The sequence below is a fragment of the Scardinius erythrophthalmus genome, assembly GCF_964197995.2.
Source record: "Scardinius erythrophthalmus genome assembly, chromosome: 10".
Taxonomy (NCBI): Eukaryota; Metazoa; Chordata; class Actinopteri; order Cypriniformes; family Leuciscidae; genus Scardinius; species Scardinius erythrophthalmus.
Window position 1 is genome coordinate 865,566 of NC_138230.1, and position 27,544 is coordinate 893,109.

Consider the following 27,544-nt stretch of genomic DNA (forward strand, 5'->3'; position numbering starts at 1 on the left):
GTTGCCGCTTGGACCAGACACACACAGATCCACCCTGAAGCTGTCGTCTGCAGGTAAGAGATGCACATCATCACTATCTATTAAACATAGATCCGACTATTTCAAGCGTGTATTTATATGGTCAAGTGGCAGAAATTTTGCCAAGTGTGTCAGAGGTTCTGGGTTCTAATCCGCATTCGTATAGTTTTTTTTCTTCCTCAAGTCAAGTCATCTTCATTTATATAGTGCTTTTAACAATGTAGATTGTTTCAAAGCAGCTTTACAGAGATAAACGTATAATTTAAGGTAACAGAGAATGTTTAGGCTTTATAGCGGTTCTTTAGTAAAGTTATTTTCCAGCTAAAGTTAGTTTTGATTGATTCGCTTCCGTCGCAACGATCATTAGTTATTAAATTAGGGGATGCTAAGACGACACCATTCTCTCTACACAGACTTTAATACATGAACCTGTGAGAAATGCTGATGGCGTTCACATGCGCATTAAGAACTGGTTCTATAGTTATGTGTGTTTGAATATATGTGTGCAGGTTTGGAATTCCCTACAGACCAAGCCTAAACAAATTACTGGTGTTTCCTTATAAATTTTGATACAGAATTTTATTTAATTTTATCAATTCGGGGTAGATACGCGAATTGAGTTTCCTGATGACGCTTTATCTGTAGAGTGGTAGAGGGATCCTCCATAGGGAGAGACTAGTTGGCACTTCAGCACTGCATTGACATCGGGTCCAGGCGAAGGTCCTTCATCAGATCTGGATACGGCCTGGATCCGGCAGGCTGCGGGAAAACCTCGGGATAAACAAACACACTAAAAGTAGCCTAGATGCCATTCTTCTCATGATGTAACGAGTACTTCAGGATTTATGGGAAGTGACTCATCAAAACCGATTATGTTTATCAGTGGTTGTATATCAGGCAGGGACACATTTATGCGCAGTTTCTTTTGTAATTTCACCGGAACGAATAGAAAGTCTCCACAACGAATTGAAGCGCGCGTCTGAGTGAAGACTCTGAGAGAACACAGTATCCGCGCCACTGATTGCAGCGCAGTGGGCATTTCATGTCAATATAACATCAATATGACATCAAACATTGTCATTTATGTCAAAATTACGTCACGAAATAGGTCAAAAATGAAAGTCATATTGACGTCAAAGTGTGGATGTCAAGATTTTGACCTCTGCTGATGTCATTTTGATGTTATTTTGATGTCATGCTTTGTTGGCATTTGATGTCAATTCAACATTTATTTGACGTCAAGATGTCATGATGTTGATGTCATTTTAATGCTATTTTGATATCATTCAATATCAAGCTTCGATATCAATTCAACATAAATGTGACATCAAACATTGATGTCAAAATTACATCAAAATTTATTGACATATTTTGATATAATAATTTCAATGTCAAACATCACTCAGTTTCAACCTAAATGTACAATGACTGACAACATACACATACTTTGAGATCTGATATGTTTTTATTTAAAAAAAAATTGAGCAGTGTAATACAGAGCTATGAATCCACACTTCCAGAGCTCTCAATGTGCCTGTAAAAGGGAACAAGAGAGAAACAAGAACAAGAAAGCAAACATTAAAATGGGCCCTGTTCATTGACATAACTAACGCTTAGTACACACACATGCACGCACACACACCTCATATTTGACCGCGAACAGTAAATTAAAGGGGGTAGCAACAAACAGTGTTAAAGGTTAAGGGGTCTTTCGCGCTTTTACACTCAGTGGCACCGAGGCGAATGCGAGGGGGAGATTACTCGCGACTGCCAGCCGCCGTAGGAGTTAAAACGCCCTCGGGATGGAAGGGGCTAGAGAGTAATATTCAGCTGGTAGTCATATCAAATTTCACCACTAGATGGGAGAAAATCCTACACAGTGAATGAATGCTAAATGAATGCTCTGCTAGTTAACTGGAGATGTTTTATTTATTTGTATTGTACATTCGTGCCACGAGATGTTTCAAAAGTGGTGCGGACAATATCCACCTTAGAAAAAAGCGCCCGACCTTGTGCACCTGAGACTCGTTTCAATAGTGCGCGCTCTCCGACTGACATCTCTATCTTTTCATTCAGATTTCATAAACTAAATTTCGTTTTGAATTAGATCATTTTAAATTAGACACTTAAATGTTTATAAAGATAGCTCATGCCTGTGTGAATGGTATTCGCAGAGTTTTGTTTAGAGACGTGCTCCAGAAAAAAAGGTTCACGGAGGCAGAAAGCACCCTGCTTATCTTCTTCATTTTACAAAAGCACAATGTTTAGTTTCGATTGTAACAGTTTATTTTTTCATATTTCTTAAGTCTGTATGACCATAAATGATGGAATATTTCAAGTCTATTTTGCTGCTATGTGAAAAAATCCAGCAAAACACGCGGCGTGTTTGCAGACCCCAGAGGGTTAACTTTAGCCTAATAGGAACATAAATTGTGACTAAAAATATAAGCTCACATCAAGACACCGCTGCGGTGGTGGAGTCATGCCGGAGGAGCAGCACTTGGCACTGTGTTGCTTTTGAGAAGCTAAATAACTATATAAAAGCTATGCTAACTAGATACTAATATCCGCTATCCTGATCGTTTTCAATTCTCGCAATTCCAACTCCTGACTAGCTACAGTGGTTTTGACGAAACAAGATGCTTTTATTCTGCCAAGGGCGTGGTGAGCTGGAACCTGCTTATGTCACAGGACACTGCAAACATCCAATAGGAAACTTCAACTGCAGTAGCCACCGTTCAACCTGAAGAGGGCAGCACTCAGACGTTTTTACACCATATATTGTAGAATTAAAACACTTTATACCGAAATGTCAAAAAAGTTACTCTAATCAATGAACAGCACTAATAAAGCCCCATTCTTACAGATCATTAACTAAAAAAGTTGTTTGTTTAGTTACCCTTTAAATACACAGTGGCGATTAACTAAAGGATGAGCAGCTGTGATGAATGTGATAAGTGTCCATTGCTGAGTCCCAATTCGCATACTATCCGTCCTAAATAGTATGCTAGAATTAGTACGTCCCAAATCGTAGTATGTTGAAATGAGTATTCCAAAGATACCCGGATGGTCTTCAATTTCCGGTTAGAATTCGAAGTGCAGATCAGTGCACACTCTAACGGCTAATATTGCCCACAACCCATTGCGTGCGGGAGGGAGGAGCTATGTTGTGATGGTGGTGATGTAAACATGGCAGCCGGTGTGGAGAACAATCGAGTCCGATTGAAGAGATGAGTCCGAGCTGCGTCAATAGCAGAGGAGAAAGACCGCAAAATTTAAAAAATACGACTGTATTTTTTACACACCGGATGTAGCAGCGGATATGCGCCCTCAGTTTTTAAGTGTAAGAATTCAAATGTTTAACCCTAATTAAAGTTAAATTTTATTGTCTCGTAATATTAATGGGTTTATGTTGTGCCAAAAAAGTACCGTGTTTATCTTGTAGGGCAGTGGTTCCCAACCTTTTTTTGTCTGAGACCCCCTTTTTCCCAAGAAAATATTTTAGGGCCCCCCTTCACATGATATTATCGCTCTTGTAAGCCAGCAAGGATGACAGAATATGTTGTTTTCAAGCAAACTGTATGTTTACTATAACATTTACTATGTTTATGCACAAATAATAGCCTATAATATTGAAAATACAATAACAAAAACATCAGTAGGCCCTTTGTAATTTAAAAATGTAAGCCTAGGAGTAGCCTATAAATCGGCCCTATTTGAAATACAATAACAAAAATATTCACACTGGTGTGTAGGTAAAAAAAAAGAAAAAGAAAAGTATATAGGCTAAATGACTGCTGTCTGGGACCTCAATACTTGCATGTTATTTGTGAGGCTTTATCAATAAGAGGCTTTATTTTTTACGCTTTGGCGCTATAGCGAGCAATAATAAACTTGCGTTTATTAACAGAATAATGCGTATTTCGGAAGAACATTGTAGTCGGAACTACTTCCCTCTGTGTACGTCTATGACGAGTCACGCAGGTACTGGGCTACTCCGCATCCGAACCAGTGTGAAATAGTCCCAATGTAAACACTTATCATAGGTGTACCATAGTGGTTCAGGATAAGACAAAAACACGGATTGGAAAATGGATTCATGATGAACTCGCTCATTATATCAATTTTGTAAAATTTGAACAGAAAAAAGTTAAGGACTTTAATTTAATGGTCATTGCTCAAAACTATTCAAAATACGACGCGACCCCCCCACAGAGCTTGCTGAGGCCCCCTTGTGGGCTGCGACCCCCCCTGTTGGGAACTGATGTTGTAGGGTATTCACCAGTTCACATCTACATATTAATACAATAAGTTTATGCGTATTTGGCGTGCTGTCCGGGGAGAGGGCTCCGAGCTCGGAGTTAGGCCCGAACCCAGAGTACTCCCCCCAGTTGGTAAGTGTAGATGGAACTGGAAGTGAGGAGATGGGGTGGAGGAGGGATGCTGACAAACTTTCAATGAACAGAGATAGGTCTGCTGTGAATTTATACTCTGTCATTGAGTTGATTACTGATTAATCTCCAGCTGTGCATAATTTGGTTAATTATCTGAACCTGCTCCTCCCGAACTTTGTTAATAAAACATCATTTCACGAGTTCACATCTACATATAATTAGTACAATAAGTTTATGCATATTTGGCGTGCTGTCCGGGGGGAGGGCTCCGAACCCAGAGTACTCCCCCCATAAAAGCCAGGTGAGCGCAGGACAGCAATCGTAAAATGATGTGGAATTAATCCCCCCAAAAAGTGCAGGGCATGAGAAGGTATTTACTAAAAACGAGCTTGACTGTTCGACTGGGAGGGCTCTTGCGACATCCGACGGGAACTTGGATGCTCACGGCATCGGACGGATAAGCCCATTCGGCAGTTGGACTGTCAACTCGATGACGCAAGATTTTTACGAGCGTGATTTAAGAAAGAGTTTAGCCATTCAACTGGGAGGGCCCTCACAGCGTCCGACGGGAACTTGGATGCTCACGGCATCGGATGGGTAGGCCTCGCCAGTGGAAGGGAGGGCGCCCGCTGGACTCTGTCGGGGGGCTCGACCGGCGCTTCGAAGGGGGCTGGGACACGGGAACAGAACCCTCGCGGCCCGACGAATGGGGAGCCCACACAGCGACACGAGCGCGGCCGTCCCACGACGACTAAGACGGGCAGACTCTCACTGCGATTCGAACGGGAGGGCTCGATCAGCGCTTCGGAAGGGGGACAGAGCCCGGCCCTTGAACGAGGAGCGGTTACGTGTGCGAACGGGGGAGCCTGCCATTGTTTGTAAAAAATACGCTGTATTGTAGATGTTTATTGTATCGAGCTTGAACCAAATGATACTGGAAGTGGGTTGGAACTTGGTACTGGTACTGAGAGTGACAATGGATGGAGCGCAGCAGGTGATGGAAATGAATGATTTAATTATGGCTTGGTGAGCGTTTTAATGTGGAAGCGGCTGGATCTGATGTAGGTTTTGAACGCTTCTGATGTGGGCCGAGTAGGGATTTGAACATTGAACGTTTATACTGCAGTAAATCAAACGAGAGTGGTACAGTAGGATGGGGGTTGGCGGATTGAAAATATAACGAAGTGACCTTTTTGCTCGATCAGTTTACTACTTGTTTAATGAAGAAAATATGGTTTCGATGTCTACGATCTGTACATCTGAGATTGAAGGATGGGTATTTGAGTCGACGTTAGATGTGATAGTCAATTCGGAGTGGTGGAGAAAACCGAAGACAGCTAGGACAGACGAGCTTCCAGTGTGCATTCCAGAGTTGGTGGAATGGTATGCGAGACAGAGTGTTGGAATACATTTGGTGAGTATGTCAATTGCAATAGATTGACTGGTATCCGGACGAGTGGGATAAGTTCTTGAATCCTTTAATGAGAAGGGATGTTTGAGATTTATTTATGGCGGGGGCAGGCTTACCGTAGACTAATTTATTGAAAACTGAATGCTGGTTAGATAGCTCTATTAAGCTTTTTATGCTTCTGGCACCAACGTCCTGAATTTCTGGAAAGAGTAATGGGAGAGAGTCAGTGATTTGATTTTGTGCTCCTGGAACGTGTTTGGCAGTTGTTACAAACTGATCAGGCGGAGTTCCAGATGAGGCATCTGAGGAGTGGCAATTAGCGCTGGTGAGTAAGAACGACCTTTGTTGATGCAGTGCATAGTTTAGTTTGTCGCGATGGACCAGGATTCTGTTAGCTGACCACTTTCCCCCCTGGGAAAGCCGTGACGACGATTGGAAGGAGTTGTCAACGGCTTAAATCAAGGGGGAGAGAGATGTAATCGTAGAAAAAGGTTAAGCCATTCCACTGATTAGAGTAAGTTATCCATAAACTTAGGGCAAGGAGGTGCGTGATGACAGGGCGGCCTTGCGGAATTATGTGTATAGCATGGTTTAGGTGGCCGAGCGGCGAGAAGAATTCGCGTTTGGAATTATTTGGGCAGTCTATGAGGTTGGACGGAAGGACTGCCTCCGCTGTGAGACCGATGCTTGCAGAGAAAAGAAAACAGATGCATGCAGTGTCCACTGGGAGACCAATGCTCGCTGGACAGAGAAGAGAGAAAAATGGATGCATGCAGTGTCCGCTGGGAGACCAATGCTCGCTGGACAGAAGAGAAAACTTGGATGCATGCTACAGTACATCCTCTGGGAGACCGAAGCTCGCTGGACGGAGAAAGGCTGTAGCAGAAGATGAGATTAGCTGGAGAAACAGTTCTCCTGCTGGAGCAGACACATCCCTGCTAGCAGTAGAGAAAATGAACTGGAGTAACAAATCCTGTGGGAGCAAAGGAAACCTCACTGCTGCGGCAGGGGAGAATTAGCCAGAGAGACAGTTCCTGCAGGAGCAGAGGAGACATCACTACTGCGGCAGGGGAGAAAATAGCCAGTAACAGAAAACCCATGAGAGCGAAGGAAAACCTTACTGCTGTGGCAGTAGAGAATTAGCCAGAGAAACAGAGCTCTTGCGGGAGCAGGAGACAGCCTTGTTACAGCAGTATAGAAAATTAGCCAGAGAAATAGAGTTCCTGCGGGATCAGAGGAGACATCAGTGCGGTGGCAGTGGAGAAAATAGCCGGAGTAACAGAAAACCTGTGGGAGCAGAGGAGACATAACTGCTGTGGCAGGGGAATCTGTCGTTTTTTAGTTTTTGTGCACAAAATTATTCTCGTCGCTTCATAACATTAAGGTTGAACCACTGTAGTCTAAACCCTTTCTGGAGCTTGACAGTTGCAATGACGTCGATGTCTATGGGTGATCAGAAAGCTTCCGGATTTCGTCTAAAATGTCTTAATTTGTATTCTGAAGATGAATGAAGGTCTTACAGGTTTGAAACAACATGAGGGCGAGTAATTAATGACAGCAATCTACATGTTTGGGTGAACTAACCCTTAACAGACATCCTTTTATACTACAAGTATTAGAATTTATTTTTATTTTATTTTTTACATTTATTTCTATTTCATTGTCCTCTGTTGTTTTTTCATGTGTTCATAATTTCTTTGTATGACAGCCTGGCTAAAAATATGTCTGTACAATTTGGCATGTTTCATTGTGTTTTCACTAATAAACAATTGACTCCAGGCACAACTACACAATACGCTTACAAAGTCTTTACACATTTTTAATACTATTTGAATAAAGGGTGAATCTGACCATTTTCCTTTGCCTCACTTTTACACAGGGTTAGCATCAATACTAATTTGTGATAATTTTGCACAATGCAAAGCAATAATAAAATAAAAAATAATTAAAGTTTCAGTGTTTTAATTAAATGATTTTATTATAATTACATTAAATGATTGGTGTCATGCTGCAGTGACCTCACCCTTGCTCACTAATGGCTGATTCAGTGGTTGAGGGCGGCCATTTTGGGTTGACATCACTGTAGTCCTTAGTTCACAGCACTTAAGAATCAGTCCTAGACTTTACTGAAAGTTGCTTTAAGCTTCTTTATAAAAGTCTCCTACTCTTAGAGAAGCCTTACTTTTTACTAATAATTTTTTTAAAACTTAAGTCAAAGCTTAAGACAATTCAAAAGAGCATTTCTGACACCTGGGGAGACTAATCACCATAAGGGGGAACTGCTAAACATGGGACAAGACAGGGGAACCCATTAATCATGACAATTTCTTTGTTATTACTGTAGTATGTTTAATCTCTTCAGGTAAAACCAAATTGTGGATATCTGAAAATTTCTTTGAAAAATATGTGTAAAAAAGGGTTCAAATCTTGTTTTTCATGCCCTAAGAGCAATAAAAAAACCACATAAGAAAAAAATGACACATTACTAATGACACTCAGGACTGATAATCCAGCCTGGTCTCATTGTTAATACGTAGGTATTAATACATCATTTTCAAAGATAGAAAACGTACTTTTTTGCACGTTTGGATAGATGCTGAAACGTATAATGTGGACGTATCTGCAACGTTTAAACGTAACATTATTAAATTTTTACAGCTAAAAAACGTAAACTATTTACGAATATTTCATAAAGATATCTGTATATTTCTGTATTAGAAAATCTGTATTTATGAGTAACGTTAACGTTAAACTGTAACGTTAATGCGACTGAAAATTTAATTGATAAGACAATTGAATGCAATAGAGTCAAAACATTAATGCCACGATTTTAATATAAGTTAAATATGAATACGTACAAATTTGTACGTCGATAATGTTGTTTATACGTAAATAAATTACGTTTTTTTGCTGTCAGTACGTAAATATTATACGTTTTAGTGCTGTAAATACGTCAGTATTATACGTTTCTGTGAGTATAAAACGTAAATAAATGTACGTATGGTAGAACTTCACTTTACGTAAAAATACACACGTATTCTCATGAGATCACGTTGGATAATCATGCATATATTATTTTTACGCTTCTTCAAAGGGATGTTTCTTAAACGATGACACTTGTACACCCATTTCACAAGATCAAACCTTAGCATGGTTGAATCTCACAATAGTGACAGATGCTGTCAGATGTCGATCATGTTTGTTTCTGTGTGCAGATGTCAAGAGTTTTACCTCAGACCGTGTGTTTTCCTGTTTCCACTGTCGTGTAGGCCTCTCTGTGTGTGTCACACCCTTCCTCTCACATTTGAGTCGCAGCAGAACCTCTGCATTTCCTCCGTGAAATTCAGCTCTGTGAATGTTTTATTTTATTTTTTACATTGGATAACAGACCGGTTGATTACACTTGAATTAGGATACCTGAATGTTTAAATGTTTAATTTTTACTTCTAAAATGTTTGTTAAATGAGTTTAAATGTAGGCAATATTGTATGTATGTTAAAAACAGTGTAAAATGTGCTGTATTGACGTTAGCTACTCATCGACAATAAAGGCCAATGTCATGTATACTGGTGGTTGTATGGAATACTATTTTACAAAGGTTTAGAGGAAATAAAAAAGTTAGTATTACTCATAAATAAAAACAGTTAAAATTACTCATAAATATATTATATATTTTTAAATGTTTAAATGTTAAATTCTTTCTACTCAATTTCATTTGTTAATGTACCAGATGCAGTTACTCAGATTTACTTAATTTTTTTACTCAATTCATACAGTATATCATATTTAATTGATTTCACAGCTTTAAAATGTACTTTGTGTGTGTGTGTGTGTGTGTGTGTGTGTGTGTGTGTGTGTGTGTGTGTGTGTAAAAATGTTTCACCAAAAAAAAGAGTAAATAATAGTTAAACTTTTTAGAGTGTGGTGACACTGGTCTGTAATTATATTATACAAATATAATTTATACATCATTTATGGAACTCTCTGAAACATTGTAGTTTTTTTATTTTTTTATGTTACTTGTTTCAGAATGAGAACATTCAAAAGTATTCCATAATGTTTAAATAGAATGTTTCCTTAATGTTTGCATAAATATGATTTTTTTTCTTTGTAAACATTTGAAACTAGAGAACATTCAGAAATGACGTTTTCATAACTTAAAGGGAACGTTAACAAAATGTTAAAACATATTTATATTAGCTGGGAATGCAGTCGAGTCCAAACATCTGAGAGTGAAAAGGCTCACATTTGCCATTTAATTTAAAAACTTTTCTTTTCCAATGCATGTGATATTACCAGTATGATAAATGGCAAACAATCATGAATTTTTATAAAATTTTGAATTCCAGATTTTAAGCATGATCTCAGAGTTTCCGTTTGTCATAAAGGTTTTTTTTGTTTTTTTTTCACTCAAGCTGAAGTGAAGCTTTGCGCTGTGGTTAAAAACAGGAAACTGGGAGGACCTGCCCCTGTGTGTCTAAAAGCTTCATGTGTTTCTAACAGGATCACAGTGAAGAGCAGAAGACCAGAAGAACAGAAGGAGTTGGTCATGGCCACGGTAAATATCTTGTAATGAACTCAATCGTACGGAGAGAGTGAAAGACAGCATCACTCAGCTAATAGATCTTTTCTGGCTGATGTTTCTGATATAAAAGACTGTTTGCTCATTGATCAAGGGTTGTCGGAAAGCAGGTTTACTACGGTAACAGAGCTTGGAAGAGTTTAAAACTACACAAGTTGTTCTCTAAGGAAACAGAAAGCTAAATACTTATAGACCTCTGAAATGAGCTTATGTCATGTGTACAGAAGCTGTTTTTAGGCTAACTTAACACTCTCTTATTGTTCCCTATCAAGGCGGAACTTCGACATTACGGATGTCGTATATGGGAACTCCCTTTCTTCTTCACATCTGCTGATATCTTATAAGCTAACGCCAGCTGACACAGCTGGCCAATTGACGCAAAATATGCAAATACTGACAAGACACCTGGCAGTATAAATTGCATAAACGCGCCAATTGCATCAGAATCTCTCATTTCACGCTCAAATCAAGTGTGCTATACTTTATCGACTGGAAATAGAAATCAACCTTGCCATCGTTGAAGGTGCACCAAAGATACCTTACTGTCTTCAGCATCCGATGGCGACCGTATGCAATCTGTGCGCGGGCCCCATCATGCAGCCCGACACGCACCTCTTTTGCATCGCCTGCATGGGCCTGGTTCACGCCGAGTCAGCGCTCACGGACGACCTCGCGTGCGATCTCTGCGCTGAAATGCCCATGAGAGCACTCAAGGCCAGGCGGGAAATAGCTCGTACAGCAGCGGGGATTGGGCCCACCGCCGCCAGCGAGCCGCTGGTGGATCCCGCCACCCCCGGGGACAAAGAACGGGACGCGGTAAGCTTCCTGGATGCTTCCTTCCACCCCCCTCGCGAAGTTGCGGACTTCATCTCCTTTGGTGCGAGCGTGGAAGACGACTCGATGTCCCTGTCGGCTTCGGAGAAGGACTGGGCATCTGAATCCGTCAAGCCAGAGGAGGGCCCTGCAGACCTCCAAGAGGAGCTCTTCAGGATCCTCAGTAAGGCGGTGTCCAAGCTGGACCTCTCTTGGAGCGCTCCGGATGAGCCTACCCAGGAGTAAGCTCGATTCGTGGTTACTCAACTCGAGCCGCCGCCAGGCCACATCGAAGAGGGGAACCCCCTTCTTCCCGGACGTGCACGACCACGTGGTAAAGTCGTGGGCTGCGCCCCAGTCGGCGCGCACCCTCGCCTCTACCCAGGCCTTGTTCCCCCACGTCGACGACGCGGAGGCACACGGATATCTACACGTGCCGCCTGTGGAAGAGACCGTCGCCTCCCATCTCTGCCCATCGACGCCTGCTCTGGGCTCGGACCGCAGCCTGCCGTCCAAGCCCTGCAGGTTCACTGCTCATCAGGCTGACAAGGCATACGGAGCGGCAGGAGAAGCAGTGTCAGCCCTCCACGCGATGGCTGTTCTCCAGGTCCTCCAAGCTAAATTGCTTAAGTCCCTCGATGACGACGCTCAGTCTAATAAAGCATGCTACCACTTCACAAAAATAGCTCTTTCCCCCTCTTACACCTCACACCGTGTTTCCCGTCCTGCCCGCGAGCAGCACAGGGTCGCGGTTCATACCTATAAGGCCATGCGAGGGGTCCCAAATCGTTCGCAGCCCACCGGCAGCGGCGATGACCGCAGATTAAGACACGGCCCCGTTGAGTCACTTTCAAGCCGCGTGGGCGGCTATTCCGGGCATTTCGCCGTGGGTAATGAACATAATTCGGCACGGGTATACGCTTCAGTTCAAACGCAGACCACCCTGCTTCCGCGGCGTGATTCCGTCATTGACTTTGCCCCAAAACGCCCATGTCCTGAGACAGGAAGTTCGCGGCTTGCTCGAGAGAGGAACAAACGCGCGTTCAAAATGACGACGCTGAAGCAGATCCTGGCACAGGTTCGTCCCGGGGATTGGTTCGCTTCAGTGGACTGAAAGGACGCATACTTTCACATCCAAATAGTGAAGCGTCACAGACGCTTCCTAAGATTCGCGTTCGAGAACACGGCTTACCAGTATTCGGTGCTTCCGTTTGGACTGGCTCTAGCCCCCTGCACATTTTCGAAATGTGTAGATGCGGCGCTTTCTCCCCTCAGGTCGAGCGGAATACGCATTCTAAACTACCTGGACGACTGGCTGATTCTAGCTCACTCGAAAGAAACGCTGATCGGTCATGTGGAAGCCCTGCTTCCCCATCTGAGTACGCTTGGGATGCGGGTAAACGTCCAGAAGAGTGTGCTCACGCCGAGTCAAACCACTACATTTCTGGGGGTGTGTTTCGATTCGGTGAGGATGCGAGCCCGTTTCTCCCCGGAGCGAGTCGAGGCTCTAAGATCATCTCTGGGTCTCTTCAGACTGGGCAGGTCGGTCCCGCTGAAAGACTTCCAGAGACTACTGGGACGGATGGCAGCGGCTTCCTCAGTTTGTCACCTGGGTCTGCTGCATATGAGACCGCTTCAACTCTGGCTGAAAGATCGAGTCCCTCCGAGTGTGTGGTCCTCTGGCCACAAGCGTAGCACGGTTACCCACAGCTGCGTTCGCGCTCTGGCGCCGTGGAAAAACACGGAGTTATTCAGCTCAGGAGTTCCCCTGGGCATCGTGACGCGAAGCATAGAGGTTTTGACGGATGCGTCGACCTCAGGCTGGGGAGCGGTCTGCCTGGGCGAGCCCGCTTCGGGTCAGTGGTCAGAACTGCAGGAGAAGTGGCACATAAACCGCTTGGAGCTCATGGCGGTTTCCCTAGCCCTCAGAGCTTTTCGGTCTCAGTTAGAACAACGGCACGTGCTGATCCGGACCGACAACACGTCCGTGGTTTCCTATATAAATCGCCAAGGCGGAGTGCATTCCAAAGCCCTTTTCAAGCAGGCGGAGGCTCTCCTGCTATGGGCAGACAGGCACTTTCTCTCCGTGAGAGCAGCGCACATCCCCGGTGTCCTGAACCGCGGGCTGGATATGCTGTCGAGGGACGGGATTCCTCAAGGGGAGTGGAGGCTCCACCCGGGGACGGTCCAACTGATTTGGAACCGTTTCGGCAGAGCAGAGATCGACCTCTTTGCCACGGTCGAGAACACGCACTGTCAGGTGTTCTTCTCGCTGACTCGTTCCCCGCTGGGCAACGCGTTGACTTCGCGCTGGCCGAAGACCAGACTCTATGCCTTTCCTCCGGTGAAAATTCTGCCCACGGTGTTGTGCAAGATCAGGGAGGAAAAAGCGTCAGTAATCCTTGTAGCTCCCAACTGGCCAAACCAGCCTTGGTTTGCGGACATGAAGGAATTACTAGCGGGAACGCCATGGGAAATTCCACTCAGAAGGGATCTTTTGTCCCAGGCGAGCGGCACGATCTGGCATCCCAATCCTGGGCTGTGGAACCTCCATGTGTGGCCGCTGCGGGCTCGCTGAGCGGACAGGACGCGCTGCACTCGCGGGTTTTGAACACCATTGCCGAGGCGTGGGCGCCGTCGACCAGACGTTTGTATGCTCTGAAATGGGGTGTTTTCTCTAAATGGTGCCAGGATGTCGACATCGACCCGGGAAACTGTTCCGTGTCGGATGTCCTGCGCTTCCTTCAGCACAGGATGGATAACGGGAGTTCACCGTCCACTCTGAAGGTGTATGTGGCCGCTATTGCGGCGTTTCGCCCCCCGGTCGACGGACGGTCGATCGGTAAGCATGCATCTGTGATCGGTTTTCTTAAGGGAGCTAGGAGATTATTCCCCGCGCGACCGCCTTCGGTACTGCCGTGGGATTTGGCTCTGGTTTTGAAGGCTTTGTCTCTTCCGCCGTTCGAGCCCCTAGCCTCGATAGCGATCAAGGAACTCTCCATAAAAACGGCTCTTCTTATAGCTCTCGCTTCGGCGAAGCGGGTCGGAGACTTACAGGCATTCTCGATAAACGACGACTGCATTCGCTTTGGACCGGGGGACTGTAATGTTACGCTGAGACTGAGACCTGGGTATGTCCCTAAATCGCTCAGTACCCCGTTCAGAGCGCAGATTGTTTCCCTGCCTGCTTTATCTGCTGAGCAGTCAGCCTCGGGTGACGCTGATGCTCAGAGTCCTGTTTGCCCGGTCAGAGCGTTACGGATGTATATTACTCGCTCGGCCACTTTTCGGCAATCGGACCAGCTGTTTGTGTGCTTTGGCGGGTGTAACAAAGGTCGGGGAGTTTCGAAGCAGAGGCTTGCTCACTGGATTGTGGATGCTATTGCTTTGGCTTACGATCGCATGGGGAAGGAATGCCCCCTTAACATCAAGGCCCATTCGACGAGAGCAGTTGCTTCTTCATGGGCTTGGGCCAAGGGTATGTCTATTCAGGATTTATGCCTTGCAGCTGGCTGGTCTTCTCACAATACGTTCGCCAGATTTTACAAGTTGGATATACCCTCTGTAGCATCTCAAGTGCTTTCGGTGAGTTAAGATTTAACCCTTAAGGCCATTGCACACTGAGTCCGAAATTCGCATCCGAAATTTTCGCACGTTAAAAAAAAAAAAATTCGACCTCACGTTATGTCAATCATGCTTGCACACTGTCTACGAAACTTTCGTCCGTAAAAAAAAAATTCGGATTGGGTTCGATTTTCTGCGTTTTTCGCATCTACAGCCAGTGTTTTGTGAGTTTTTTTGCAAAATTCAGAGCCACCGTACAAGCGAACGACAAAATCCAGAATGACATCTGACAAGTTGATACACTTCGTCTCGCAGCACAAGTACTGTATGAAAAACAAAATGCGGATTACAAAGACACTGAATAAAATATAACCTGTATACAGCTGTTCTGTCTGCCCAGCGCTTCTGCCGGCCGCGTGTGTGTGTGTGTGTGTGTGTGTGTGTGTGTGTGTGTGTGTGTGTACGTCCATAGACATACTGCCAGTTTCTGTTCAGGATCGACTGGTTCACGGAAATTGGTGGTCTACTTTTTAATATGTTGCTCCAGTATCGCTAGCAAAGCATCAAACTGTTCCACTGACATTCTGAGGTAAATTTTGAATCGCTCGGGATAATTTCGCAACTCCTTGATAAGGAGGTGAAACTCTCCTTCCTCTCGGCGCAATCTCAGGATTGGATGGACCCAATATTTCCTCTTTCTTTTTCTCTTTTTAAGAAGAAAGAGGGCAACAAATTCATCCTCACTGCTTGACGAATCCATTTAGTATTTTTTGCGTTTTTTTTCCGCAAAGGTTTAATAAATACGCATCGGACTCAGTGTGCAAGGTTTCTGTGCGTGACGAATTTTACTGCTGACGAACACGAAAAAACGCATACGAAAATTTCGGACTCAGTGTGCAATGGCCTTTACACAGTTACAGTTGTTCTACTCTGCGCATTGCTCATGAGTCATCTGTGTTTTACTGTGTTATGCTTAGTGCACTGTCGCCGCTATGCGTTGACTTGTTCTCTATTGAGTTGTGTTGCCCTGAATAACTGTCAGTGCATCCTCCTCCTCATTATTTTGCCTGGGATATGCAAATTCTAGCAAGGTCCAGATGAGCTTGCTATTGGCCAGTTTCGGCCTATCAGGGTAAGGGGCTTGCTATTGGCAGTCTCGCCCTATCAGATGATCGCATTCCCAGAAGGACGGTTATTGGTTGTGGGTTCTGTCAGTCTCAAGTGGTATGTTATGCTCCACGGCGGGATTCTATACAGTTCCCATATACGACATCCGTAATGTCGAAGTTCCGCCTTGATAGGGAACGTCTCCGGTTACTTTCGTAACCTCGGTTCCCTGAAAGGCAGGGAACGAGACATTACGCTAGCCGCCGTGTTCGCTTCAGATTTTAGCTTTTTTCTTAATTCTGATGCAATTGGCGCGTTTATGCAATTTATACTGCCAGGTGTCTTGTCAGTATTTGCATATTTTGCGTCAATTGGCCAGCTGTGTCAGCTGGCGTTAGCCTATAAGATTTCAGCAGATGTGAAGAAGAGAGGGAGTTCCCATATACGACATCCGTAATGTCTCGTTCCCTGCCTTTCAGGGAACCGAGGTTACGAAAGTAACCGGAGACGTTTTATCTATTCACAAGTTCAATGGTATTGTGTTATTTTAGATAAACAGTATGATATTATATTATGACAGATTTAAATGGCTCTGTATCTTTTTTTAAATACTACGCCTGACTGACTGATGTCTCTCCTATATGATAAGAATCCGGAGCCTGGAGACCTCATTGAGATCTACAGACAGTTCACATTTCAGCCATATGAACATTGGGCTTTGTATGTCGGCGATGGAGATGTGATTCATCTGGCCATAGACTGTGAGTGTTTTACACGCTTTACACGCTTTACACGCTGCCGTTACATGTTTGCCGTTTGACTGTATGCCGGGAACAATCTTAAGAACTTCAGCAATAATATGAGCCGCTGGAAAACCTCCGGTGTGTGTCTGTAGCTTTAACAGCATCACTAGTGTAATACTTAGTTCATAATCAGAATATAGGCACTTAAATATATTCAGGCCTAGCATTAATTTAGTTATTTAAACACAAGACAACATAAAAAGACACGTTCCTCAGTGTTCCTCCTCAGCAAAGTTCTGTTCGTCCATCAGTTTCTCATCAACACACTGTCAGTTAAATATGCACTTTAGTTAATCACTGAACAGAATGTGAGTTTCACAAGTGTGCTGAAATCATGAGCTTGACTGACAGCTTCAGTGATTATAGAGCAACAGAGCCGTGCTCGCTTTCTGTGTCACTCAATCACTAAATATGAGAGTAATATCTGAGTGTGAAAATATGACTGGAAACGGCTAATATGAGCCAATAAATGCTCCTCTTCTGCTGGTCAGAGTGGGAATTACTGTGTTTTTATTTTTAAATAAAAGTGTTTCTATTAAATGTTGGACTTCCTACATCTTGAAACGTTCAGTTTTACAAATGGTAACGATCTCAGATGGACGAGGAAATAATGTGTTGGTCATCACATTAAAAATAACATTTGAAGTCCTGGAAAAGCGCTGCATGTGCGTATCCAATTACAGACGTGTTTCTTATTCCAGCGTTCCCGTTAGCTTCGTTTTTATTGCAATCAATAAATCTGGTTTATTGGCAATTAACGTACGATAAATACAACATTAAAAGATCAACCATTGATGGTTTTGTGTGGATTTACAGCGAGTCCAGAATGACAGCTAACAGGAAATGCCCAATCTGGCTTATTGAACACCAGGAAGTGACCGTGCACATGCTCAACTGAGCTCAACTTTTACTGAGTCTGAAACATTTATTCCATTCTAGTCTCATGAGTCATAATTGCTTTTAATTTTCCATTTCTTTCTCTGTAGCCGACGCTGGGTCCAGCAGTGTGAGTTCAGTAGGAGAAGGCAAGGCCATCGTGAAGAGAGAGAAACTTAAGGATGTGGTTGGCAAAGATGATTACTGTATCAACAATCATCTGGATGATCTAGCATCAATGTATCCACACTTCTTTCAGCATCAGCATCGTCCCATCCAAGATATTCTGAAAGACGCACAGAGCCGTGTGGGACAGAGACGTCCGTACAATCTGATTACAAACAACTGTGAGCACTTTGCTAAGATGTTGAGATACGGAAAGCCAGAATGCAAGCAGGTACAGTAGATCATCACGACCTCGCATACAGAATCATATTGTAGGATACTCATTAATGTCTCAAATGTGCAAATCACAGGATTATAGACTATATTATGACAAAAATTGTTTAAATTTAAAATTAGGATCAAGGTTACAAAAGCAACAAGTTTTCACACAGTGATTTAGAAACTAAATACTTTCTGTTTATTCGTGAAAACTACACTGGACATTATGTCTATCACTATGGCTGCCGCTACTCTTCTTGGACCCGCGGGCTGGCTTATCTATCCTGCTTTAAAAGTACTTAGAAAAAAAGAATAAAAAAACAGAAGGAGAAAAACAAAAACCTTTAAGTCAGCAAATATATGATGAATTGTGTTTAATCTGAATAAACACCTCACAGCACTGGCATCCTTGCTTTTATTCATTTTATTGTTTCAAAAAAGACAACGAGAAGCAGACACAATGAACAGTGGGAAATGAAGCACTAAAAGTACAATGATGGAGGCCTTGGATTATTAATTAAATTAAAATAAATAAATAATATTAAACAATTTAACACACACACAGTTTTATAAACATAGGCCACAGGCAGGGGCGGATTAAGGTGGTCGGGCCCCTAGGCTCTGTGTGTGAGGCCCCGCATATCATTATGCTTTACTGGACACTTTTATTCAGTGCCTTACATAGTCCACACACACACAGTAATGTGACCTGGCACACACACACACACACACACACACAGTAATGTGACCTGGCACACACACACACAGTAATGTGACCTGGCACACACACACACACTCACACAGTAATGTGACCTGGCACACACATTACTGGCACACACACACACACACACACACACACACACACACACACACACACAGTAATGTGACCTGGCACACACACACACACACACACACACACACACACACACACACACACACACACACACACACCTCTACATTCCTCAAGGGGTGGACCACCACAGTAAGAAAGTTAGGAACAAAACACAAACACAAGCTCAAGGCCCAGTGCTGTCGAAGCAGCGGTTTAATAATGACCCAGAAACACCGGCTCTACAACCACAACTATCATCAGCAGAGATGGAGATATCATACCTCATTTTCTGCTTTCAATTTTAAATCGAAAAACAAATGAACTTCTTTCTTGATTTTCTGGTAGAGAAGTCCTTAGTGAGGCCAGAAAAATACTAAAATCCAATTTGCACAGAACATTATTTTCAATGGGCATCAGAGACGGGTGATTCAGTCGGTTTTGGCCCATCGTGGATCTCAGGCTATGTTTAATTAGTCCCAGTTTAGAAAAAGAGCTGGCGTTGGTTACAGGAAGAGTCATTAAAGGAGTCATAACCTGCAATTTTCACTTTTCCACGAGAATCAATGTATGTTATGATCGACTAACGATTATACACTGGCCGGGAAGCCGATATTTAAAAGTGAAGCGTTTGTTTACCTCAGGGTAAATAAACCAGCGCGCGTGCACGCGCACTCAAATACGAGATTTTGATTTCAGCTCCCTCTTGACGTCATGAGGTAGTAGGATATACCATATATGGACACCGCAGCAGGAAGCCCCCCTTCCCCTCTCCCCCTCATATTCAGTTCAGTCGAGAAAGATGGAGAAACCGAGTGCACACCGGACTTGCTCTGTGGTTGATTGCCATAAAAAACATGTAAATGTGTTTTATCTCCCAAAATCGGACGAAACTATCAGGGACCAGTGGATGAAATTCATTTTTAATGACGCTGTCCCAACAACCCTTTCAACTGGCGTGCAGAGCCATATAGAGCGTCCACGACAGCCAAAACATCGCATTGATCTCGCGAGACAATAATGCCTTCAGAAATAAGGGTAAAAGTAGGTCTGTGTTTATTTTTTTTCCACTTTTCTTTTTTAGAAGGGCCTGAAAGACTATGATACAGTAGTAGGTATCCAATGTAATACTAGGTTATGACTCCTTTAATACCCGGAGCGCTATATCAACATCTGGAAAAGCTGAGTGTAGTCTCCTTGCTCTTATGAGTTGACCTTGCTGAGGTTTCCTCGGTTTCTTTGATAAATTGTCTGAATTGTACACTTTTATCCACACAATCCTCCTCTAGATCACCTGCATATCTTCTGCAGACTCGCTGCTCCTGTGAGAAGGTCTTGTATGGGGATGGATGTGATGTAGGAGTGATCCCTCTATCCAGCTCGCCAACCAGACGGCCTATGACGGCTTTTTACTCCACTACAATTCTGTCAAAGTCCTTGGGTAGAAAGCAACATCAGTCAGGGGCTGCATTCTGGCTGCAACTTTTCAGAAATGAAAGTCAGGTTGACGTCAAAAACCGGCTTTTAGCCGACAGACTTTGGAGTTTGTTTGGAAATGAAGGTCGACTGATGTTGGTTTCTGACGTCAACCCAATTTTCATTTTCAACCACAATACGTCTATTCAAGAACCGCTTTAAAGCCAAAACAATCTCTGCTACTTATAAAGCCGCTTTGGAACAATCTACATGGTTAAAAGCGATATATAAATGAGGATGACTTGACTTCTGCTGAATTGAGAGAGTGATGCCGATTTCATCAGACATTAAAACTATTTAATCCTTCAGATTGGTGTTCTTTGTCTGAGATATTCTACACCGTATGGCCATATACACACGTTTCTGAAGGTCTCGGTCCAGTCCAGAACACGACTGGGGGATATCGTATCACTACATTCTCATTGTGTGTCGTCTGATTTATTTCTTAACATTATTGTGATTGGATGTAAAACATATTTCCAATTTGATGTATTTTGTTGCTGTTGTGCAACAAGGGCTTGTGTCAAAATGCCTAAACATTCAGTTGTGTCGGTCGTAAACCCACATTTAATACACATGCCCACAACATTCAGGGTATGATTGCAGAAAAGTACTTGTAGGAGATCTTGATTTTTATATTACGACATATGATATAATTAAGTTTATGTGGTCTTGACAACAACATTACTAAAATATAATTATGTTATTAGAACTCGTCTGATGTTGGATTCTGACGTCAACCTGATTTTCATTTTCAATGTTGGGTTTGGTTTTCTAAATGCGAACTTTGTCACTGTTTTGGAGCACACTAGCTTATAGATAACAGTAAGGCTAACATATTCATACTAACAGTCCAAATAACTTTAAATAGGGCAATATTTGAGGGAACAGGCGTTTGGGTGTCCAACACCATTGTGGACGTTATTGAGTGACTTATTCAGTCTCACATTCAATCCCACTGGAACTGTGTTCTAGAAATACATGTGATATTGATATGAGGGAAGGCACAGATTCAGAGGCATACGGTACTGTAAGTATTACATACAACAATGCAACAATAATAAAACAATGCTTTGACATTTACTTTTTACTTTTGATACTTAAGTACTTTTAAAAACAAGTACTTCTGTACTTTTACTTGAGTAAAAATAGGTCTTTACAACTTTTACTTGTAACAGAGTAATATTAGACCAGTAGTGTCTGTGCCTTCACTCAAGTAAGGAAGTGTGTGCTTTGTCCAGCTCTGGACGGCGATAAAAACAGTTGTTCTGAATGTGTCGCGGCCGGACCGCTCATAGTCAGGCTCAGTGGATTCATCCGCTTGTTTTTTCCTTCTCCTGTCTCTGGGACAAAGGTGGACACATGTTTTTTGCATCACTCTCAAAATCCTCTGGTAGACTGGCCACATAATCCCTCATCGAGCTGGCCAATATAACAGCATTACATGAATCCAGGTCAGCTGTCTGTAAAGCAGTGCTAGTCTTGTGGAAACACTGCCGTATGTTGACGTAGTGTAAACAGTGTCAAGTCACCTTCATTTATACAGCGCTTTTAACCATATAGACCGTTTCAAAGCAGCTTTACAGTGATAACAGGAGATTACAGTAACAGAGAGTGTTCAGGCTTTACAGCAGATCTAGAATAAAGTTATTAGATTGACTATTTTTGACTGTCATAAATGCCAGCGCAGCGGACACCGCTTCAGTGAGTTGTTCAAAATCTTTCTCTATAGTAGACTCTGTGAACACAAACTGTGTTCTCAGTGCTGGAGCTGGTGTGTAGAGCCGCTGGTGACACTGAGAGCACAGTTTCATGTTGTGTCGAGCCGCATTAGTGTTTTAAAAATAGCGATTTTTGATGCTATTGTGACAGAGCGGTACAATTTGTGAAACCAACCTTTTACCAGTAAAGAAATCCGACTACGCCACCCTAGAAATTAACTCTAGGGAACAATGCTCAAAAAGCACACAGGTTCGGTTCCCCCATAAAAGTAAGCAAGAGACGTGGGTGAAGTATCAAAAGTACAAATGTTTATTAATACAAGAATATTTTTAAAATAGACACTAAAATGTCAAAAGAACAGCATGAGACCCCACTTTAAATTAAGGAAAACAAAATTACAAAAAGAATGAATGTGGGCAATGACAAAATCAATTTTAAATATGAAAACAAAATAAAGTAATCAGCAGGGCTGAGGCTCCCATCGGCAGAAACAAAATGGAGTCTGGTTTTACAAGAGCACACTTCCACGCACACACCAAAGTGCACTCAAATCACACTACCACACACTTGAAGTGGTACACAGCACGCAATAAAGAAGAACCACCACCACAAGAAGGAAGATCCGTTCACCCGTGGGACCCCCAGCTCCTGCAGACAAACAAAAATAATAAATAAACTATAACAAAAATCACAATTAAACACGATTAGCTCCACATACAATATAAACAAATAATAATGACGGATGAAGCAACTCCAACAAAACAAAAGGTATCAATATCACATGAAACAAAGGAAAACGTTGGAAAAATCAAATAAACTCACGAGGAATTACAAAGCAACTTGAAGTCCGATGTAAACAGGAAACAAATCAAGTTGCGTTAATAAAGGAAAAAAATAACAAAAATAGGCAACACAATATTTCTATAACACAATAACCGAAAGAAAAATCAAACTTTCTCCCACAAAAGTATAAACAAGAAAACGAAACTAAATCAAAAGAAAAGAAACAAAACAATTATTTTCTCTCAATAAAATGAGATCGTCGTATTCTCCATGCTGATACTCGAACAGAAAACAGCCACTACACACAATCGGAACCAGACAAACAGTCCCCTTTCAACAACGATGGTGTGGTGTCTGTTCGACAGTATACACCGCAGGACTGCAGGAATGTGAGCAAAACGTCCACAGCGCAAAGCTGAAGACAGCAGCAACGCAGCAAATCCGATATAATATAAAATAGATCGGGATGAAAAGAGAGTGAACGAGAGGGAGAACCCTATAACGAACACAGAGAGACGTTACTAATAATGATACTTGCGCTTTTACGAATTATAATTACATTTAAAACACCTACCGTCAAGGTATAACCCCAAATAGAAAATGTACAGGCACAGGTCTCTTAATCAGCCCACCGATAACAATGAGGTACAGGAAACCATACCTAAACAGCGTGTGGAAGTGTCAACAGCACAACAATGGTAGCGCTAGTACAATATGAGTTTATACAAATGCACATGGACACACACATACCTGAGAGGCAACCGGTCACTAGATCCACTAAAGCCGCGCCGAAAACACACCGACACCCGGACAAATTGACACTATAAATTTACAAAAAAATGCTTTAAAAGACCAACCAGTTTTAAAATTACCCCCGTTACAGCACAGCACCGCACGCTTACCTGTAACCACCGTAAACACGGGCACTAAAGGGGAAAGTCAGACGTGACGCACCACGGCCAACAACAACTCAGCCCTTATATTACGGATACTGATCGCTGATAGGCAAATCCGGCTGTCAATCACCTAATCTCATTACACTATCACAGTCGTGCCCCATTAACTCCCATTCACAAGGCATTTAACCTAAAATGAAAATACGGTCAAACTTAAAAGTGGCATTTCCATCCTAATTATGTTTTTAAACAAAAGTTTGCCTCGGGTAGATTAACAAAAAGAGCCTAGGTTGCGTTTTGGCGAGAGTTACCCTTTAACGCGCTCCGGCCCACTCATCCGCACAACACAGTGCCTGGTGGCTCGAGAACACAAACCCTGTTATAGATTTGAAGGTGCAAGCCAGTGCAGCGCTTCTGGGCTCTGCGTCAGAACGTAGGCTTATTATTGGCCGACTCTGGTCGTGTGTGATGACCCAGGAGCTAGCCAATAATGAGCCTACGTTCTGATGTAGAACCCAGAAGCGCTGCCCTGTTTACACTACGTCACCAGTGTAGGAGAATGACATGGAAAAGAAGAGATTATTCAACAATGTTGTTATTTTGGGGGATTTTTGCGCACAAAAGTATTCTCATTACTTCATAATATTAAGGTTGAACCACTGTAGTTATATGTACTATTTACTGATGTTTTTACCACCTTTCTGGGCTTTGACAGTTGCAATGACGTAGCTCTCAATGGAGGGACAGAAACCTCTCAGAATTCATCAAAAATATCTTCATTTGTGTCCCGAAGATGAACGAAAGTCTTGAGGGTGAGTAATAATGACAGAATTTTCATTTTTAGGTGCAAATGTCACAGGTCGGGGATACGGTGGCACCACGCCGACCGACCTCCCCGTTAACCCCTTGGCAGTGCCCTTCCGAGGAGCTACCCCACAGCCCAGAGACGACAGACAACAGAGTAACAATTTAAAAGACTTTATTATTTAAATGATTCTAAAACTGGAGGCTGCTCTGAATGTGGACGGGGGGTAAGTATCTGGACACTGAGGTCAGGCCCGTTGGCGGGCGAATATGGCACTGGAGGAAAGACTCTCGAACACTGGGGCGCAGATCCTCACTCCTTGTGGCCGTTCTGTCTCTTACAAAGGGGTGGGCACAGGGGACTCGATGGTGGTACTCTTTATCGTTGTTTTCTACCTCACAGGATCGGGATTTGGCTGGCCAAGCGAGGCACCACTACAGGAGGTGGGAACTCTTCCGAAGACGGGCCAGAACCAGCAAGGGAAGGACAGGAAAGTGGCAGCACTAGTTCCACAGCAGCAGTTGACTGAGAGTAAATGCCCTAACGTTGAGCATCTATTCCACAGGGTCAGCCTGGACCACGGCCGGGAAGGATCGTCGGCTTGGACAGAAACGGCACTTCAGGAGGTTCGGGACGACGTCAATGTGGGTAAGTAGCTATATCCTCTATTCTTCGGCTTTTGCGTTTCAGGATCAATGCGCCACCAGAACGGCCTCGGACTCTAGACTCGGGTTGTACACCTCTTCGAAGGCTGCGTGGAGCCGCCACTCTGGCCTCTGAATCGAACTCGGGTCACCGCTCCAGGTAGGCAGAGATCGTAGTTCGGGTAGTCAGGTCAAGCCGTCAATGGTGGTGCTTCAACATAAGGGACAAGGCTCTTGGAGGTAGTGGCGCGAGACTGCAGCTCCAAAGCATACAGCTTACGAGGAAGGACCTTCAGGCCGCTCGGTATAACTTCAGGAGAGAGTACTCACAAGGGGCGTTCAGCTGTGATGGCTCAGCATAGAAGGTAGCGCTTTAGACTGTGATGACTCCGCTTATAGGCATCAATACAACAGCATAAAGAGAGGAGACATTCAGAACGTTCAGTATAACTTCAAGAGAGAATACTCACAATGGGCATTCAGCTGTGATGACTCAGCATAGAAGACAGCGCTTTAGACGGTGGCTCAGCATATAGGTATCAATGCAACAGCATGAAGAGAGGAAACATTCAGAACGTTCAATGTAACTTCAAGAGAGAGTACTCACAATGGGCGTTCAGCTGTGGTGGCTCAGCATATAGGTATCAATGCAACAGCATGAAGAGAGGAAACATTCAGAACGTTCAGTGTAACTTCAAGAGAGAGTACTCACAATGGGCGTTCAGCTGTGGTGGCTCAGCATAAAAGACAGCGCTTTAGACTGTGATGACTCCGCTTATAGGCATCCATGCAACAGCATAAAGAGAGGAGACATTCAGAATGTTCAGTATAACTTCAAGAGAGAATACAACAAAAGAAAAGTTCCGGCTTTTGGTCACCCCGTGACACAAACATGCATTTTAGTCTGGAAAATGTCATGTTTAACATTATCATGTAGCCATGTACTCATGCATGCATGATATTGTAAATGAGCCGGGTGATGAGTTGACAAAAGTTGTATAATAGAACTTTAAATCTGGCAACAAGTTTCTGGCCAAAAGTTTAGTTAGTAATAGTAGTATTTATTATGACAGTGCGCATGTAAACAGACACACTGAGTTGATGTATTTTAACCAGGGCAGAACAAATATCAGTTATTGATCACGACATCCAACACTGCATTTTTGTTCATGTTGTTCAGTTTTATCCAAACAAACTAGTCATTAAAACCGATATCTGGTTTCTTTTTACACATCTTTTGTGCTGTCTCTCTCTCTCTGTCAAAATATATAAACTCAGTCCATAATATTTCATTGTTTTTGTTTTTGTTTCTTTTCTGCCTTTCTTGACATCAATCCTGAACGTGGATCAAAAACAAAGAAAGGACAAGTAACTTCAAAGAAAACTGGCCAAGTTGTGCAAAACAAGATCACCACTGTAAGCCTACAGGTGTCCTGACTTCTGCAAACACTTGCAGACGTTGAATGGGATTTAATTTGCACTTTTATGGACTTCAAAACAGAAACAGCTATTCGCTGCCATTATAAAGCTTGGAAGAGCCAGGACATTTATTAATATAACTCCGATTGTATTCGTCTGAAAGAAGAATGTCATATACACCTATATGACTTGAGGGAGAGTAAATCATGGGCTAATTTACATTTTTGGGTGAACTATCCCTTTAAATAAGTGCTAAGTGTTACCTGTGTGTTGTTAAGTGTTAAAATAGCATTTTATGTTTAAAATAAAATAAATTCAGCCAACATGTTCACAGAAGGCAATTTTCTGATCTTTGCTTTTAACCAAAATAAATGTTTTAAAACCCAGAAAATGTTGTTTTCTTTTTCCTAGTGTGACTACTCTTATGAAACTTTAAAGTATAATATTTTAATTATGTAATAATAAAAGCAGTGTTCCCTGTAAAAATACAATGTATTGCTGTAGACACCAGTTTAATATTGTAAAAGTATGTGGTATATACTGTATTTAGTAATTACAGTGGAGTACTGTAAATGCTGTTTACTGTACTAGTGCTGTAAAAATACAGTATGTGGCTGGCAACCCAGCTGACAGTATTTTACTGTACATTTACAGTGAAAAGTTTTACAGTGTGTGTGACCATAGCCATGCACGTCCTATGCACAGCACAGTATTTACATACAGGAAGTTGACTAGACTGTAATGCTGAAAAGAAATTATTAAAATAATTCCCCTTGTCCTATATGTGTGAAGGTGAATGATGTATTATAAGCCCCTTTCACACAGCGCTTTGAACCCGGGAAATTGCCGGCAAATTGCCGGAATGCCTTCTGTGTGAACGTAAAAACACGACCCGGGATTGATGCCGGGATCGATGTCGGGTTGGGGACCTAGTAACATTACCGTGTTCAGTCCCGGGACGCGCGCTGTGTGAACAAAAGCCGTAATAATGCCGTGTCGTAGTGATGACGCTGAAGCC

At 42.9% G+C, this 27,544-nt stretch overlaps 1 protein-coding gene across 1 annotated transcript; it reads left to right on the plus strand.

The window, feature by feature from the left end:
* LOC308697485 (uncharacterized protein) lies at window positions 1-27,306 on the plus strand. The gene is made up of 8 exons (XM_081376762.1): window positions 1-53; window positions 10,327-10,381; window positions 16,539-16,650; window positions 17,679-17,965; window positions 24,503-24,619; window positions 24,866-24,957; window positions 25,029-25,111; window positions 26,467-27,306. The coding sequence occupies exons 2-8, from the start codon at window positions 10,373-10,375 to the stop codon at window positions 26,568-26,570; spliced, it is 804 nt and encodes a 267-aa protein (XP_081232888.1). The 5' UTR covers window positions 1-53; window positions 10,327-10,372; the 3' UTR covers window positions 26,571-27,306.
* Window positions 27,307-27,544: the final 238 nt, after the last annotated feature.